At 34.9% G+C, this 19,493-nt stretch overlaps 1 protein-coding gene across 4 annotated transcripts in view; it reads left to right on the top strand.

The window, feature by feature from the left end:
• FOXN2 (forkhead box N2) overlaps positions 1-18,017 on the top strand; it is a 63,978-nt gene extending 45,961 nt beyond the window's left edge. For all 4 annotated transcript variants that reach the window (XM_032877839.1, XM_032877838.1, XM_032877840.1 and 1 more), the window contains exons 3-6: positions 1,986-2,110; positions 4,719-4,783; positions 13,169-13,237; positions 15,695-18,017. In XM_032877839.1, the coding sequence (XP_032733730.1) occupies positions 1,986-2,110; positions 4,719-4,783; positions 13,169-13,237; positions 15,695-16,218 (783 nt within the window). In that variant the 3' untranslated portion in view covers positions 16,219-18,017. The remainder of the gene's footprint in view (positions 1-1,985; positions 2,111-4,718; positions 4,784-13,168; positions 13,238-15,694) is intronic.
• The last annotated feature ends 1,476 nt before the right edge of the window (positions 18,018-19,493 follow it).

The following is a 19,493-nucleotide window of genomic DNA, read 5'->3' as shown; positions in this document are numbered from 1 at the left end:
GTAGCGTTTTTCAAACCTATTTGAAGGAGTTAGTAGCTCATAACCTAGCCTTCTTCCCTGCGTGTTAGATAATACTAGTGAAGTTTTCCATGTATCTTGTCCACTTGCTGTTCCTTCCTAGTGAGGAAACCGTGGATCACATAAGCCGTTCTTTCAGGCCCCTTCCATTTGAAATTTAGCAGGCATTTTTTTTTTTTCTTTAACTTAAGATTTTATTTATTTAGTTGAGCGGGGGGAGAGACAGGGATAGCAAGAGGGACCAGGAGCTGGGAGGAGAGGGAGAAGCGGGCTCCCCACTGGGCAGGGAGCCAGACATGGGCCTGGATCCCAGGACCACAGGATCAGGACCTGAGCCGAAGGCAGATACTCATCCACCTGAGCCACCCAGGCACCCCAAGCAGGCACTTTCGTTAACGGTTTCTCTAGTTTCTAAAATCATAAAAATTCCATAATTTTTAGATTCTGTTGATTATTTCAGTGGAATCTGGGTTTGTGTGCTCATTGCCATATTATCTAAAAGTCTCTCAAATGTTGTAACTTAATCATCTTACACAAAGATTCTTCCTTCCTCTTTGTTATCTTTTACAGGAGCCTTTTTCCATACCTCAGTTGTTGATTTACCCCTCTTTGAGACGTTTGCTATGCTTTTCATGAAACCATTTGCCTTTTTTTTTAAGAGTTTATTTATTCATTTAGAGAGAGAGTGCATGAGCGACTGAGCACAGGGAGGGGCAGAGGGGAAAGGGAGAGAATCTCTAGCAGACTTGCACCTAGTACAGAGCTGGGTGCTGGACTCAGTCCCACAACCCTGAGTTCCACACCCAAGCTTAAATCAAGAGTTGGTTGTTTAACTTACTGAGTCACCCAGGAGCCCTTGAAATCATTTGCTTTTGAAAATTAAACTTAACCTTAAATGAGAACTTAAGCAGTACTGTTAATGCCATTAAAAAAAAAAATTGTTTTTTGGTATATCGCTTGATCTCATACTGCTTATCACTTTAGGGGAAATGCTGCTGCATAGAAAGCTTAATTTTTCCTTTTCTTTCTGGTTTTTCTATAACAGTAACACTATTGGCTGTATTTGTTACATTTTACTATGTGGAAGACCACATTGTACAGCTCTCCATGCTGTTCACTGTACATCTTGAGGTTGTACCATTCTCACAGACTATGAAGTGGTTGGCATGTTCTGTGGCCCTATGTGCCAGGCACCATGCAGAGTGCTTTAGGCATAATTTAATCCACATGACAGCCCTGTGAGATAGGTAGTGTTATCATTCCTGCTTTCCAGAAGAAGGAGTAATGGCCTGGAGAGATAGAGGTTGATTAACTTTCAAGATCACACAATAGGTAAATAACAGAGCTGGAGATAAGAACCCAGGTAGCTGCTTCCAGGGCCTTTGAACTACAATGTATTTACCGCAGTCTGTCTTTTTTTTTTTTTTTTTTTAAAGATTTTATTTATTTATTTGACACAGAGAGCACAGGTAGGCAGAGCAGCAGGCAGAGAGAGAGGGAGAAGCAGGCTGTGCACTGAACAGGGAGCCTGATGTGGGGCTCGAGCCCAGGATCCCAGGATCCCAGGAATCCGGGATCATGATATGAGCTGAAGGCAGCTGCTTAACCGACTGAGCCACCCAGGCACCCACCCACCCCTTTTTTAAAAAGATTTTTACTTAGTTATTTGACAGAGTTCACAAGTAGGCAGAGAGAGAGGGGGGAAGCAGGCTCCCTGCTGAGCAGAGATTCCCCAAGCAGGGCTTGATCCCAGGACCCTGAGATCACGACCTGAGCCGAAGGCAGAGGCTTTAAACCACTGAGCCACCCAGGCGCCCCTACAGCAGTCTTAATTCAACCTTTGCATTGTACTCAAAAGGGTACTGTAGGGTTCTTTTTTCCCCACACACATTTAGTAAAAACATTCAGGCACTGATTGTGTATGTCTTAAAGTTGCAGGTTAATAATTCTTGTGTATTTTATTTTAGGTTAATGGGAAAGGTTCCTTATGGTGTGTTGATCCAGAATATAAACCCAACCTTATGCAGGCACTGAAGAAGCAACCTTTTTCCTCAGCATTGACATTTTACACCCCTCCTGCATCTCCACAAAGGTACAGGATCTTCTATATAAGTGTCAGTGGTGACTTAAAGGATTTCATTGTATGACATGGAAAAACCTAACAAAGTTGTATGGTTTGGGGGAGGAGGGGTTTATTGCATTGAGAATAATTTATGGGTAAGAAATTAGCCTAAGGCATTTTAACTTATAGTCTTAACTTGTGTTATTAGGAAACAGGATATTTGATAGGTGAGAACATAAATTTTGGGAAATATAGTCACTCCTGAGTATATTATAAGTAAACCCTAAAGAAAGTTATAATAATGATTTCCGGTACAAAAGGTTTAAATTATTTTAATTGCCTACAGTACTAATGCAGACTAATGAAATGGGAAATTAAAAGTATATTTGAACTTTTTAAAATAAGATGATTAAGTTTGTCTTTATAACATTTTTATGTATGTATTTATTCCTTTTTCTTTTTTTTTTTTTTTTAAGATTTTATTTATTTATTTGACAGAGAGAGGTCACGAGTAGGGAGACAGACAGAGAGGGGAAACAGGCTCGCTGCTGAGCAGAGAGCCCCAATGCCAGCCTCGATCCCAGGACTCAGATCATGACCTGAGCTGAAGGCAGAGGCTTAAGCCACTGAGCCACCCAGGCGCCCTCCTTTTTCTATTTTAAGTTGGTTTTCTTTCACAGCACATTAAATATTTGAAAATTATGTTCACAGTCTCAAATTTTAAAATGTCTGACAAGTAAAATAATGCTTTGACTTTTTTATTTGTTTTGTTTCTGCTGGTAAATATTGTAATGTATTTCCTTAACTCTTGTTTTCAAACTCAGTGACTCCTATTGATCTTACAGCTTTCCCATTTTAAGTGAAAGCTGAAAATACTTCAAATCTGGTTTTGTTTCCATTTCCTAAAAAGCCTTCAGAATCTTTTTTTTTTAATCCTCTTATGTAAATTCATTTGAAAATGCCAGATTTTGTTGAGATACTTTTGAGGGTGGCCTTATAATGGTTAAAAAGCTTTTAAATAGAATACTAGATGGAGAATTTCAAACATACACAAAAGGAGGGAGAAAACTATAACGAACTCTTCAACTGCAATAATTATTAATATTTCCATACAGTGTTTAATTTCTTAAACTATTATTAAATAACTTAGTTAATAATAATAATAAAGTTGCTATTAAATAACTTTAAGTGGAGTGTCTGTAGCTGAAATACAATAAATTAGGCTAAAGTTGAAATTAATAATATATATCTACTCAGTGAGATCTTAAGCTTGTTTACTGTTAGATTGGAAGGATTATTGTCACAAGAATGATTGAGTGGTTTATCTTTATGAAATGAAACCTAGAAAACTTATCAGAGTTTGTATCTTCATTGTTTGAAACTTGGTATCTTCTTTATCAGTTAATGTTGGTGCTTGTGAGATATCCTAGTTTAAAAAACAGTTTAAAAAAATTTAGAAACTAATGGTAAGTTCTGCTTATTGTCATTTATGTGTTTTATTTAGCTATACTTTTTTTTAAAGATTAAATGAGGGAATTGACACTCTTGTATACCATCAAATATGCACTTCACTGTGCCTTTGATAAGTTGTATTTTCATGATTATATCTTTTAGCTTTATCATATGTTAAATAAAAATGATTTTGTGGTTTAAAAATAGATAGATAAATGACAGATAAAGATAATTTTTGACTTTAAGACATTGCCTTAATATTTCTGGAAACATTTTCTCTTTTTCATTGTTTGGCAAAATGATAGTTCCATCTAACACACCTTTGTGTAGCACTTTCATGTCATAATTGGTAAATTGAGAAAAAGCATGAAATGTAGTATTTGTAAAACTATTAATGCAAAATAGACTTATAATTTAGTTAGCAAAACAGATTTTTTATGCTTTCACAAATTTCAAAGAACAGAAGTAGTGTGTCCCAAAAATGATTTAATTTTTGGAATGGAAAAAAAAAAAAAAGCCAAAACGGGACACCTGGCTAGCTCAGTCAGAAGAGCATATGACTCTTGATTTCAGGGTTGTGAGTTCAAGCCCCATGCTGGGTGTAGAAATTGCTTAAAACTAAAATCTTTTTTTAAAAAAAGCCTAAAGTCCTAATCTCTTTATGACTATAACAAGTTTAATTTGATACTGATATTTCTTAATAAAATCAGGAACTTTATCTGTTTTGCATCATTACCATACATTCTCTTCACATACTTGTTTTGATAAACGTTTTCATTTCTGTGGTAAGACCTATATGATATCATATCAAACTTAAAAGCATCCAATACAAAACCAAATAGTAACTATTATGTATTGTCTATTGTTACAGGCATTTTAAATGCATTATTATTATTCATCACAGCAGCCCTATGTGGGAGGTTTAATTATTCCTATTTTACAGATGAAGAAACTAAGAAATTAATTATTTTGCCTAAGAACGTCCAAATAGTTGTGATTTAATCTTGGATCTAATGCTCTTTCTGCTTTGGCAGACTCTTCCTAAACTGAATAGTATTAGCAAAGCAAACAAGGTAAAAATAGTTTGTGTTTTTTATTGTATAAATTGGTTGTATTTGTGACTAAGTTCTATAAAAAGTGAAACAAAGATTTGTACAAGCATATTTATCTTGTCTTTATTTTTCAGTGGCTCTTTATCACCTCACTTCTTAAACTCTGTACTCAAGCAGAACCAGGTGCGAACCCTCAAAGGTATGTGTCTAAAAACTTTATTTTAAATTGTAACAGCTCAGGTCAAAAATCAGGACGTTTGGTCTATTTAATATTTTTCTAATTATAAAAGTATTACATGTTCATTGTAGAAGATTTGGAAAATAAAAACATAGAAAAGAATCTAAATTTTAAGAAACAAAACTGATGAACATAGGAGAAGGGAAGGAAAAATAAAAAGGTTAAAAACAGAGAGACAAACCTTAAGATACTCTTAGATCTAGAGAACAAACTGAGGGTAGGTGGACGGTTGGGGAGTGGAGTTGATGGGTATTAAGGAGGGCACTTGATGCGATGAGCACTGGGTGTTAAATGTTAAGTGATGAATCACTAAATTCTACCCCAAAATTAATGATAGACTATATGTTAACTAACTTGAATTTAAATACCCCCCCAAAAAAGAAACTAAAGCTTACTCTTTATTATCGTCCATGTTTTTAGTTACTTTGATTCTTCTTACACCTTATACATAAGTAGATGTGTCTGCCTGCATGCACACACATAAACACACACACATTTTTTCCCAAATGCTAGGCTAATACTGTGTATACTGTTGTATATTCTGTTTTTTAATTTCCTTTTGTGTATTTCTCCTTGAAAATAAGAAATTATTTCTTAGTAATACTGTCAGTATAGAGCTGTCTTTTCAAGCCTGTCTTAGTCTAGAATAGAGATTGGTAAAGTATGCCTTGGGCTATATCTAGCCCGCCGTGTGTTTTTATGTGGTCTGTGAGTTTATACTTATAAATAGTTGAAAAATAATAAAAATAATATCTCAAGGGATGTGAAAATTCCCTGTAAGAACAGAGTTAAGTAGTTGCAACAGAGATCTCTATGGTATACTTGTTTGTGCCTCTTCTCTGACAAAACCTAAAATACTTACTGACCCTTTACAGAAGAAGTTTGGATCAAAATATAGTTTAGAGTATTTCTTTTATAGGTTAAGTGTAAAGAACTTTAAGGAGGGAACAAGTTAACTTTCAGAATTTCATAGGTGACTTTTCTGAAGTATATAAAAATTCTGAATTAGTAGTTTTTTCCCCCTACTCATAATTAATATTGTAAGTTAGTGATGTAGTAACATAAGGTTTTCTAGCATTGTTTGCTTTTGGGCCTAGAAACACTTCTGTGACCTTTAAAAACAGAAATCCTCAGACCAGAGGTCTTTTCTGCATATCAGATACATTTTGGCTCTTTGGAACTACACAAAGCCAAGCCTAGGAAGCGGTGTGATGATGGTCTGTAAAAATGAGGGAGAGAAGGGGCGTGAAAAAGCTGAAGAGAATTCTGCAAAGAAGTTAAGTGTATTGAGCGTATGTTCAGATTATGTTCTGGCTTAACATAATGAATTTATCCATTTTCTCCTTCCTGCATGGGTAGATGTGGTTTCTCTACATTTAGGCATGCGGAAACTACATATTTTTATTATCTCAATAAGTTCTGACCTTTAGTCTTTCAAGCTCCATTCATACACAGATTTTGAGAACATTTTCTTTGTGAATTCTGGGTTTATTTAGAATCTGTTCTTGCTCTTACTCCATTCTATCCTGATTCTGCTGCTGCTTTTGGTGAGCAGACACTTCTACAATTTTTTCTCCTGCTAGTTTTATTTTTTTAATTTTTTAAAAAAGATTTTATTTATTTATTTGAGAGAGAGAGAGAGAGAGCTGGGGGCTAGGGTAGAGGGAGAGGGACAAGCAGACTCCCCACCAAGCAGGGACCCTGAAACGGGGCTCGATCCTGAGACTCCAGGATCAGGATCAAGATCTGAGCTAAAGGCAGCTGCTTAAGGGACTGAGCCACCCGGGCACCCCTCTCCTGCTAGTTTTAGCCGCAGTTTTTTATAACTAGAGCATAGCCTTCTCCTTCATCTAATGACTTAGACATATGGTGCGTCACCTCTCCAGTGCTGCTAATAGCTTACTTCCCTCCATCTCTATACTGGTGAGTCTTAAGCTTGGGGACATGGGGGCTTGGAGTCCCAGGTTAAAACAAATGCAGGCCTGTTGTGAAATAGAATATGCAGTTCTCATGAATTTTAGCAGAAAATACAAAACTGCACAAAAACTTCAGAAAATTTTATATTTAAATCAGGTTGCTTTAGGGCCTAGATTTAAGAGGAAATTTGCTTTTTCTTCTCTCAATGTTATTTCTAGAGAAAAATTTGGGAAAAAACAATGGTAAATGGACTAAACATTCAACTATTTATTCTACAAGTAATTGGTGACTTCCCACATAGTGCCGAACAATGTGTGGGTACTTTGGGATATGCAGAGATAAAAGTGACCCGGGCCCTGTTCTCAAAAACCATACAGTTTAGTTGAAAAAGGTTGGCAAGGTTATGCAGAGTACTTTGGGGAAAAAGTAAGTTGGTGGGGCGCCTGGGTGGCTCAGTGGGTTAAAACCTCTGCCTTTGGTTCAGGTCATGATCCCAGGGTCCTGGGATCGAGCCCCGCAACGGGCTCTCTGCTCAGCAGGGAGCCTGCTTCCCTTCCTCTCTCTCTGCCTACTTGTGATCTCTGTCTAATAAATAAATAAAAATCTTAAAAAAAAAAAAAGGAAGTAAGTTGGCAAAGTAAGCTTAGAGGTAGATCAGGAAAGGCCCCTTAGAAAAGAAAGTGGTGCTTGAGCTGGACCTCAGAAGTTGGGGAAATACTTGACCTTGTTGGAGGGTATTTGCTAGGAACTGCAAGCCAGTGAGTATGGTTGTAGCCTAGGATTATAGAAGAGGATTTGGCAGCGTTGGCCCACTGACTGTAGATGTGATCATTTAGCATGTTGCAAGCCAAATGAAGAAGTTTAAGCGAGCATTAGTCAAGTCAAGGAGAACTTATTTAGCATTATGAGTTGAACTCCTTCTATATAATTACAACATTAGTTAGCATTGAGTTCCTTACTACGGTGCTTTGAATGCATTATCTTATTTAATCCTTATAATTCTTTGAGGTATTGTTACCTACTTTTACAAATAAAGTTGGAGAAGATTGGAGTGATTAAGTAACTTTCTCAAGGCCACATCACTAGTAAAAAGCATACAAGGAATGCAGAAACTCTGATATCAGAACCTGTACTCCTACTAGGTATGAGGCACTGGGGGAGCTACTGAAGCGCATTAAAGAAGGAGGCAACATTGTCAGTTTTGTGTTTTGTAAAGGTCACTTAGGTGTCATTGAGTTCCAGTATTAGAATCCAGTATTAGATTTATCTCTCACTTCACAGACTCATCTTTACTAATCATTATAATAAAGCTACGTTTAAACACATAAGAGCAACAGGAGAACTTATTTAGGCGTAGAAACTCCAGAAATAGTTACTATCACCCAAAGTAGGTATAGCAGTTTGTTTAAAGTCTAGTTGTCTCTCTTGCTCACCTTACAATGACAAATTTTATGTGCCAATGTATATGTTACAGTAGTTTATAACAGAGGGCAGGAGGCACAGGGATCTCTTACTGAGATAGCAAAACAAAATCTTTTTGTCAGTATTTTGGTTTGGTTTGGATTTAGAATAAATTCATCTGCTTAATAAATATTTATGGAGCATACCTGTGGGCTAGGCACAAGGATACATCAGTTAACAAAGATGACAAAAATGGAACTTTACTGAATTGTAGTATTTATACTGAAGTCATAGTATACTGCAAATATAAATATATATCTACATATATAAATGTGTGCATATTTACATATATAGAAATATACATATTTATATATATAAATATAAACTTTAGATGGTTAATGATGATGTTAGGGGCTAAGTGCAAATCTAGATTCCAATTTTAAGATTCTAAATTAGCATAATTTTAATCTATTTTTATTTTTATTTATTTGGTAGAAAGAGAAGGCAGGCAGGCAGAGAGAAGGGGAAGCAGGCTCGATCCCAGGACCCTGAGACCATGACCTGAGCCGAAGGCAGATACTTAACCCACTGAGCCACCCAGGCACCCCAACATAATTGTTATCTTAATAGAAATGAAACTAAACCAGTGGTCCAAGCAGCTTACAGTATTGACAGTTTATCAAAATTGCTCTCCTCTATTAAAGAATCACGAGACAGCTTCTCTGTTTGGATGCTTTATAAATGTATATGTTAGCTTTGATAGAGCTAGGAAGTCCTTATAGTTATTACTGAGCTTATAACCATTTAAATTCTGCCTCTATGGTTCTCATATCATTCCTTAAGCAAATGGATTGAGAATCAGTAATGGAGACCTGTCAGTTTGTGTCATAACCCTTAGTTTCACATAGGTGAACCTAGTGTCTTAGAATTTTTTTCTCAGTTATTGTTAGTAATTTCCCAGCATCAAGGCTAAGAAACTATAAACCAGGACATACAAATTAACACTTATGACAGAGATTTGTTGGAATCAGATATTAAATCAGTAGCATGTTTTCAACTCCAGTCAGAACTATGAAGGAAAAAAGAGAAATAATATGACTTTGAGCTAAGTCGGCTTTTTTAATCACTATTTGGATGGCTCTCATGAATCTTAATGACAAATGACTTTCAACTAGAAGTGAATTATTTGTTTAACCTAAATAGTGTCAGAGAAAATGTTTATAAAAGACTTTATAAAAGAACCAAATTTTTATTCTTTATGAACTGGATATGCTAGGTAATAGTATGTCTTTAAAAACACAGAGCTACATTTTAAATAGCTTAAAGTATTATCAGTGAAAAAATAGCATGAAGTATTTTCAATTGTGACAATAAACAACTAAGTATTCAGTTTAATACCAAAACAGATGGAGTACTCTAAATAAAAATTGTAAAGTCTATACAGAGAGTTTTTGTTTTTTTTTTGTTCTAAAATGTTCAAGATTGTACCTTGGACAAATAATTGGTAATCAGGTATTCTTGATTACTGAGTGTTTGGGGTCATTTTTCTTGCAGTTAAGACATTTTTCTAGAGTTAATTGGCAAGTCATTATGGGAAGCATCCTTAAAATGCTTGAAACCAAACAAATTACACATAGATCAAATCGTTTTGCAGGGAAGTTTTTGGTTTCATAAAGTTAATTTCATGTGGGAGAGTTCAAATTAATTTGGTTATAATAAATCTATTACAAGAAATAAATGCATTTAAGGTACACTTTTCCTGTCCTCCTACTGTTACAAAAATAGTATCTAATTGTGTTATCATATTAAATATTTGGAAACTAAGAAGAGAAGTGGTGTTCATGAAGCTTTTTTATGTTGTCCAGTTAAGGCTCACCAATTTTCTTTAGTTTTAGATCTTATTTTTAAGAAACATGACTCCTTGAATTCTAATGGAAGTTTCTAAAGGAAGTTAAGCTAGAGATACACTAATCTTTTTGTTAAGATTTTATAGGTACTTCATTTGTAAGATTATAAATTTTTTGAAATTGTTTCCTCATTATAATGCTTTTCAGAGTTAGATTCTCCCTCAGCATCACTTCCTTTTTTTTCCTTTAATGAAATTGGTATCAAGGTAGCCCTTTTTTTTATTAAAAGACAAATTATTTCCTGGAACAGGAAACTCTCTGTCAAGGCTTTTACATAACGCCAGGCAAGATGTCCCCTGTGCAAGGCCACTTGGCTGAGGCAATGAGTGGGGTCTGAAATTCAGCCCACGCTCCAGTCTTCAAGCTGTGTGCCTTCACACAGGGAAGCATTCACCTGGAGGCAGACTTGCTTTTTTCCAGTTCACACAGAGCTACAATATGGGCTGGAGTCTGCACCTTTTCTTCTTCAAAGACATGTTGGAATACTGAACTCTATCAAATTATAGTCAGGTCTCATTCTAAAAGAAGAGATCTCTAAAAGAGATCTTTTCTTGGCCATGACATGAGAAACAGTGATTCATATTCTTTTTACTTACTGTTCTTCCTGCCTTGAAATACTTTCCTTCAGATAACTACATGGCTTCTTTTTCTCATCTCCCTGAATCTGTGCTCAACACTTGCTTCTTGAAGCCTTCTCTAACCTCTGTATTTAAAGTGCAGTCCCTTTCCCAACACTCTCTATCCCCCTTTCCACTTAGTTCCTCTCCCTTATATTTGTCATCTTGTAACATACTGTGTTTTAATTATTCCTTTGTATTCTGAGAGGTTAGGGGTTTTCCTGTTTTGTTTTTTGCTGTATTCCCACAACCTGGAATGATGTCTAGCTCATAAGAGGATACTCATTTTATTGAGTGAGTAACAGAATACAGAATTTCCAGTATATTCTGTAAATCCCGCAGAATTTCCTACTCTAGTCATGGATACATGGATACAAGTATTAATGATTGATAATTGATAGAGTACAAATTGAAGGCCTAGGTTCTAGAAGTAGGCTATAGAGAGGTTCAAGTCCCGCCTCCCCTAAAGACCTGTCCGTCTGTTTTTTTTTCATTTTTAAGATGGAAATACTAATAGTACCCACATCATAAAGTTGTGAGGATTAGATGAGTTAATAATAGTCAGAACATGCCAAGCCCATTGATACCCAACATCAGTAATTTGGTGCTAATTAGCTTAATCTAAGGAAAGGAGGGCAAGGAAGTCATATACTTTATTATTTACACATTTATCAAGGACCCACTATTGTTCCAAGCATTGTGGAACATAGGAGATAAGACAGGTTCCTACCTTAATTGGGAAGGCATTCATAGAGATTCTTGTTTCATGAGGTCACAGTTTATTGAAGGGGAAAGAGTAGTAGTATTATGTACTTCATAACAACCATCTTCTGATTTACTTAAGTCTATTTGGTAAAGTCAGTAACAGTAACTTTTTCTGTCTTCACAGAGTTTATGGTCAAGTTGGGGAGAAGAGAAGTCAATATTTTTATGGCTTTGCTGTCTAAAATAACTTTATAATTAGGTATTACAAATAAAATGGAAAATATTAGGATAATAAAAATTTTCTAGCTTTGAGATAGAAATGGGAGGTTTCATAATCTTATTTTAAACATCCTTTATGATCTAAGATTTCTCAATATTTTCTAACTTTCCCTTCACATTCTGTTATACCATATTACTTTTATTTAATTACAGTTATTCAGAATAATAAATCACCAAGATGGAGAGGAACTTCTAGCAGAAAAGTGATATGAGAGCATAATAACTTTATCTGGAGTAGAACCTGCTGATTTTACCAGCCTTTTAAAGTTTGTTTTTCTTATGGAATATCCATAATTATGTTTGACCTCTTACGAAGTCTGTAGTACTTGTGGGCTCATAGATAATTATGATTAAAAACATGACTAATACTTTTGTGCCAGCAGTAATTATTTATTTAGCATTTGTAAATTCACATGATCTAGACTGACCAAATATACATATTTCTAACTCCTATAATTAGTATGAAATTAATGCAGTACTTCACAACTGCAGATACGCACAGATAAAGATTTTTTTACATGCTAAAAAGGGTAGGGGAACCTCAGTGGCTCAGTTGGTTGGATGTCTGACCTTTGGTTTCGGCTCAGGTCCTGATCTCATGGGCCGTGGGATTGAGCCCTGCCAGTGGAAGTCTGCTTCGATATTCTCTCCCTCTGTCCCTCCACCTGCTTGCGCTCTCTCCCTCTTTCCCTCTCTTTTTCTGTCTCATTCTCTCTCAAATAATCTTTTTCTTAAAAGGTAAAAATTCTAAAAAGTAATAATGCCTTAGTGTACATTTTTAGTCAAGTACAGTTGACTGAACTGTGCTGAACAATGCAGGGGTTAGGAGTGCTAACCCCTGCCTCCTTCCCCTATACAGTTGAAAATCCATGTATAACTTGATTCCCCAAAAACTTAACTATTAATAGTCTACTGTTAACTGGAAGCCTTAGTGATGACATACACAGTTGTGAACACACATTTTGTATGTTTTATGAATAACATACTGTTTTCTTACACTAAAGTAAGCTAGAGAAAAAAATGTTACTAAGAAAATCATAAGAAATTTTATTATCTGGTACTTCTCAATTCTCCTTTATTCGATACTATCCACAAAACTGTTAATAATTTTTTTATTAAAGATTTTTATTTATTTATTTGACAGAGAGAGAGAGCTCACAAGTAGCCAGAGAGACAGGCAGGGGCGGGGTGGGGGAAGTAGTCTCCCTGCAGAGTAGAGAGCCCAATGCGGGGCTCAATCCCAGGACCCTGAGATCATGACCTGAGCCGAAGGCAGAGGCTTAACGCACTGAGCCACCCAGTTTATGAACCCATAAAACTATTCATAATTTTAAGTGAACAAAAACAGATTGCAGAATAATATGTCTCATTTTGTTGTGTGTGTGTGTGTGTGTGTGTGTGTGTGTGTATTTAAGTAAAAGAATATAAACCAAATCTTAACACTGGTTACCTTTACAAATACTTATAATAGCCTCTCTTTTATAAAGAACATTAATATTGTTACTCTCTTCCTTTTTCAGAATCTGATATTGATGCTGCCACTGCAATGATGCTTTTAAATACTTCTATAGAACAAGGAATTTTAGAATGTAAGCAATCATGCCATTCTTCCTAAAATACATTTTTGTGAGTGCTTTTTCAAATGTAATTTAGAATGTAAAATATTTAAATGTTATAGGCAGAATTGTTTTTTCTAACTAAATTGTGTTTTCATTTGAATTACTTAGTTTCCATTTTATTGTATTTCCATTAATATATGTGAGCAGTTATGAGATTGAAGTTAATACTGTGATATTTTTACATGGACCAGGAAACAAGGAAATAAATAGCATGTGTAGAAATTAAAGTTGAGAATTTAAAAGTAAAAATGAAAGTTATAAATAACAAAATATAAGAAAGTATATTTATAACCTTGGAATTGGAAAACCTTTAGATACTAAGTGCAAAATCCATAAAAGAAAACATGGGTAAATTTAAACATCAAAATTCTGTAGTTCTCACAACAAAAGGTATTCTTAAGAAAAGTCACACAAGGAAAACACTTGAGAGAACATTTTTTTTACTATGTATATGATAAACAAAGGGTTAATATTGAGTATATGTAAAAGGACTCTACAAGTAAGAAATAAGAAAAATATTCAGAAAAGCCAATATATGAATTAGGCGAGTCTCAGGGAAGGAAATAAAGTGGACAACACACATTTGAAAAGATATGCAACTTCTCTAGAAGACAGGGAAATGCCAAATGAAACAATATTGAGATACTACTTTTTTTTGTCCATGAGATTATGAAAAATTAAAATGACAATACTAGGTTTTAATTGTGAGAACTGGATATTGTCGAACACTGTAGGATGTAAATTTAGTACAACCATTTTGGAGCACAATTTGAAAATACCAGCTATAAATACAAATCAACCACAGCGAAATCTCCTACTAATTAGAATGTCTAGTATCAAAAAGATAAGAAATAACAAGTGTTGATGAGAACATAGAGAAAAAGGGAACCTGCTATTGATGGGAATGCAAGTAGGTGCAGCCACTATGAAAAACAGGATGGAGATTCCTCAAAAAACTGAAAATAGAAGTACCATACCATCCTGTAATTCCACATCTGGGTATTTACCTGAAAAAACAAACACTTAATTTGAAAGGATTCCTGCACCGCTGTGTTTATTGCAGCGTTATTTGCATAGCCAAGGTATGGAAGCAAACAACCTCTGTCCATCATCAATAGATGAATGGATAAAATGTGATATATATACACAATGGAATATTACTCCACCATAAAAAAGGAATGAAATTTTGCCATTCTTGACAACATAAATGGACCTAGAGAGTTTTATGCCAAGTGAAAGAAAGCCAGAGAAAGACAAACTGCATATGATTTCACTCATATATGGAATCTAAAAAACAAAACAAATGAACAAACAAAAAACAGAAGCAGATGCCTGGGTGGCTCAGTCCATTACGTGCCTGACTCTTGGTTTCAGCTCATGTCATGATCTTGGGGTCCTAGATTGAGCCCCGAGTAGGCTCCATGCTCATGTGGAGTGTGCTTGTCCCTCTCCCTCCCCCTCCACCCCTCCCCTCACTCCTCTCTGTCTCTCAAATTAATAAAAATCCTAAAAACAAAAAAAATGGGCACCTGGGTGACTCAGTCAGTTAAGCATCTACCTTTGGCTCAGGGCATGATCCCAGAGTCCTGGGATCGAGCCCCATGTCACGCTCTTTGCACAGCGGGGAACCTGCCACTCCTGTTTGTACACTTGTGTGTGTGTGCATGCTCTGTCAAATAAGTAAAATCAAGAAAGAAGGAAAGAAAGAAAGAACAGAAACAGACTTACAAGAGAACAAACTGGTGCTTGCCAGGGGCAAGGAAGGTGGAGGTATAAGTGAAATAAGTGAAGGCAGTTAAGAGGTTACAAAATTCCAGTTATAAATCACAGGGGGATGAAAAGTACAGCATAGGGAATAGAGTCAATAATATTGTAAAACTTTGTATGGTGACTTTACTTACATAATGTTTAGAATCGTCAAATCCCTATATTGTACTCCTAAAACTAATGTAAGATTGTATGTCAGCTATACTTCTGTTAAAAAATAATACCAATTACAATTTAAAATGTATATATTCTTTTACTTAATAAATCTGTTTCTTGCTATTCTAGAAGAATATTTGCATATGTGTAAGAAGAGGCATCTAGAAGGATTCACATTGCAATATTATTCATAGTGAAAATTTGGGAAAACCTAAATATCAATAAGAAAATGGTTAGCTCAACAGTGGTACATTCTTATTGAGACATTCTCTACAAACAGCTCAAAATAATTATAATTTTCCTGGAAAGGTCAAGACATACCATTAAGTGATTTTAAAATGTTTCAAGTTAATACATATACATATGGTCTAAGTAAAAAAAGAAACAAGTGAACAAAAACCTACAGAACTTTACTAACCCTAAAACACTCACTACTCGTTTAAATGGTCTATTCTTGGCAATCAAATGCATTTGACCTATTGATGGAAGTGTTCTTTTCCACAGGTGAGAAGCCTCTTCCTCTTAAAACAGCAATGCAAAAAAAGAGGAGTCACAGCAGTGCATTTAATCATCCCAGTACTGTGAGATTGCAAGAGAGTGATTCTTTGGCCACGAGCATTGATCCAAAAGAAGACCACAATTACAGCGCAAGTAGCATGGCAGCACAGCGCTGTGCATCCAGGTCTAGCGTGTCTTCTCTGTCCTCTGTGGATGAGGCGTATGATTTTATCCCAAAGAGCAGCCATGTGGGAAGTGATGGCAGTGAAGGATTTCACAGTGAAGAAGATACAGATGTCGATTATGAAGATGATCCTCTTGGAGACAGTGGCTATGCATCACAGGCTTGTGCAGATACCTCTGAAAAAGGGCAGCCAGGCAAAAAGATGCGTAAACAGTTATGTCAAGAAATTGATGAGGAGCTCAAAGAGGCAGCTGGATCTCTGCTCCACCTTGCTGGAATCCGTACATGTCTGGGTTCCCTAATAAGTACTGCAAAGACACAAAATCAAAAGCAGCGGAAAAAATAGAAATACTTATTAGTGTGAAATTATTTTCAAGTGTGGCAATACTCTTCTACTTAATTCTTTACAAGGGATATCAAAGCCATAATGGACTTCTTTTGGTTTAGGGTGGGGGAGGGGTGCTAATTACCTGTTTATTTCAAAACATTTGTTTGAATCTTTATTAAATAATTGCTGTTAGGACCATGCCCAACCATAGATACGATGCCAAGCCCTAAAAGCATAATTTTTGTGATAAGTGTCTTTAAAATTTGGAAATTTTTTATAGGAAAATCCACAGCCTGTGTCTTAAAACTTGTAGGAAGTATCTTTTATTATTAATATGTTAAAGTGTAAGAATTGGCAACTCTGTAGCTTTTTCTCATTTTCTTTTCCAATCATTTGTAATTAGCTATAGTTGCTGATCCAGCCAAAAATGTTGCTGATGTCTTTCTCACATACTTCTCTCTGGACACATGCAACCCAGTAGAATGAGATTTGGATTTTTTATTTTGTCTTAATTTTTGTTTTTAATTATTTTTTGTTGAAGCGTGGACATACTTGAATATAAATTGGAAAAGGTCCTAGATGTCTAGAAAGCTCCTTTTGGTTACATAGGCAGGAAGTACAGCAAAGAGTTCTAAAATTTAGAAAAGGCAGTTTTATGGTAAAATTTCATCTAAGAACACTCCAATTCCTATTACAATATTATCTTTGATTTTTTTTTTCTTCCCAGATGTTGCATAACATTTACTGGGGCCTTTTGTTTGTTCCCAAAGTGCTTTGCAACCATTGTTTGAATTTTAGCCACTAGCTGTCTTTGTTGAATGGAAACAATCCAATGAGAGGATATAGCCATAAAGTGTGTTACAGGGTTAGCACCCATTTTGACACACTTTTTGCAATAAGAGAATCTTTCATGTGTTGTTAAATGGACTGCATTCTGGGAATTTTGTAGTAGGAATGGAGTGTAATCTAATAGAAATATTTTGAATAGTTACTACTTATGTCCTTTTAAATAAAGATAGATCATTTAGGAAAAAGCTTCTGTTCGAGGTTTGTATGAATTAAATCTGTATGTATTCCTAGTTAAATTTAAAAGGATTTAACAAAACTATAGAGACAAAGTACCTTCATGAGTTTTAAAATTCACATACAATTAAATCTTATACAGTATACGCTTTGGGGGAGGCAGTATAATATATGTGCCATTTATTCCATGCTAAAAGATTTTATATTGCTGTTCCAAAGGTGCACTAAAGCTTTTAAGTATTTGAACAAATCTGCTTCTGTGAGACATTTTTCCATATCATTTTTATAGTTTGACTTTATTATTTAGAAAGAACACAGGATACTAATAAAACTAAACTTACTCATTATGTATATATTTTTACAGTAGTGGGAGCAACTTTCCAAAAGTTCAGTCTTATCTTATGGTACATTCTGTTTTATAACAATGACCTTGTTTTCATTTTTCTGATAATTTCGTATATACATACATACATACATACATAGATACATAGGCTCATGATTTGGGTTGGTTACTTCAGCTGTTTCTATGACTAAAGCATTTTCTTGGATTTTTTTTTAAGAGATACTTTTATTTTCATTTGTAAATTTTATTTGAGCAAAACTGTTGAATGAGAAGCATAATGGAAAACATCTTTTTCAATTGGTAAAACTTTAAGCCAGGGATAACAACATTAATATTACCTGTCCTGTTTCCATGTTCATTGTAATTAAACTTGGATAGCCATGTTAATAGTATCGGTGCTGTTGAAATACAGTAATTTTTAAATTTGTTGATAATGAAAAATAGTTCTTAAGTATGCAGGATGAGGTATTTGGGGTTTTTTTTTTTCCTTCTTCATACATGTCACATCTGCTACAGAAAATGGCTAATCCAAGTTAGTACCTTTTGCTGTAGACGGTGACTGTAACACACACAAAAAAATGCTTATACCAGCACACAGATTATAAAGCAGCACACAGATTATAAAAATCACTTTAATAACAATATCTTAACGCTGTTTACAGTGGCTCTTTGGATAGACCTTAGTAAAAGTGTGTTTCAGTGATCTGGTTCCAGTGTATTTTGTTCTACTGAAATTCTGTACCACAGATGTTCTCTCTGGTTCCTGTCCATTAGATAATTACTCTTCGTAAGCAGAGGAAAATGTTCTAAGATAAGGAGGGGGAGAGTTCTCTCTTTAAGAGGGATCTTCAAAATTATTTTCATTTAATATAAATAATAATATTTTACACAATTCTTATACAGAATTCAGTGCATCACTTTCCATTTGCTGATTTATCAAGGCAGTTATTTTCAAGGGGAAGTAGCTTTTTAACTATGATTCCCCCATTATTACTTCCGTAGATATTATGATCCCATTCCTCAGGTGTGTTGAGATAAAAACATGGCTAATAACCACCCAATTAAGGAAAGTCATTTCAAGTCCTATGGACTGGAAATTGTATTTCTAATAATATATTAACAAGAAATTATACTGTAATAGAAACAGTTTGGCAGTCCCAGAGAGGTTATATATGTTCCAGCGTATTTTAAGACTGTGATTTAAGCTAACATAATTTGCCTTACATCAATACAAATTGTTACAGCCAATTCCAGTTTATAATAGATATCTAGTGAAAGTTTTGAGTCAGCACAATTAATCTTCATCTTTCACATCCCAAATAGAATCAGTGTTTCTTGAATATAGATTTTTGAAATTTATTTGTGCAATATTATTACTAAATTGATATTTTATTTTACCTTTCAAATTCAGAGAAAGAAAACATTACTTGTATTCATGGAAAAGCTAATTATTGGTGGATTGCCTCCCTTTTTCCACCTTTGAGCCTTTCCTTTTCTCCCTAGAGCCAGCATGACTTCTCTTAACATAGATTCCCCTGTATATAATAAGGTTTAGAATATATATTTTTTTTCTTTTGCTACTTTCTGAGGCATTATGTAAAGGGTTCATACTAGGTGGTCAGTTAAATATATGTAAGCACGAATTCAAAGGTAGAGAAAGCGTTGAGGGAATGTGTGTGTCTCCATAGACCAGGAGGCCTTTCCTAGCAATTTAACCAACAGATGTGAATACTTCACAAAGCTATAAAGACTTTTGTCTTAAATACTACAGTAACTTAACAACCATTTGTGAAGACCATAGCATTTAATTAAAGGCTTTCTGATTTACGTATACTTTACAGGTTTTTTTGTTGTTGTTAGTTTGAAATGTGTAAACTTTGATTTAAACAAAGTTTACTTCACTAGGTTAATGATGTACTCAAAATAT

The sequence above is a fragment of the Lontra canadensis genome, unplaced genomic scaffold, assembly GCF_010015895.1.
Source record: "Lontra canadensis isolate GAN:19392208 unplaced genomic scaffold, GSC_riverotter_1.0 scaffold61, whole genome shotgun sequence".
NCBI classification, from domain to species: Eukaryota; Metazoa; Chordata; class Mammalia; order Carnivora; family Mustelidae; genus Lontra; species Lontra canadensis.
This window is presented reverse-complemented; position numbering and strand designations above follow the sequence as displayed.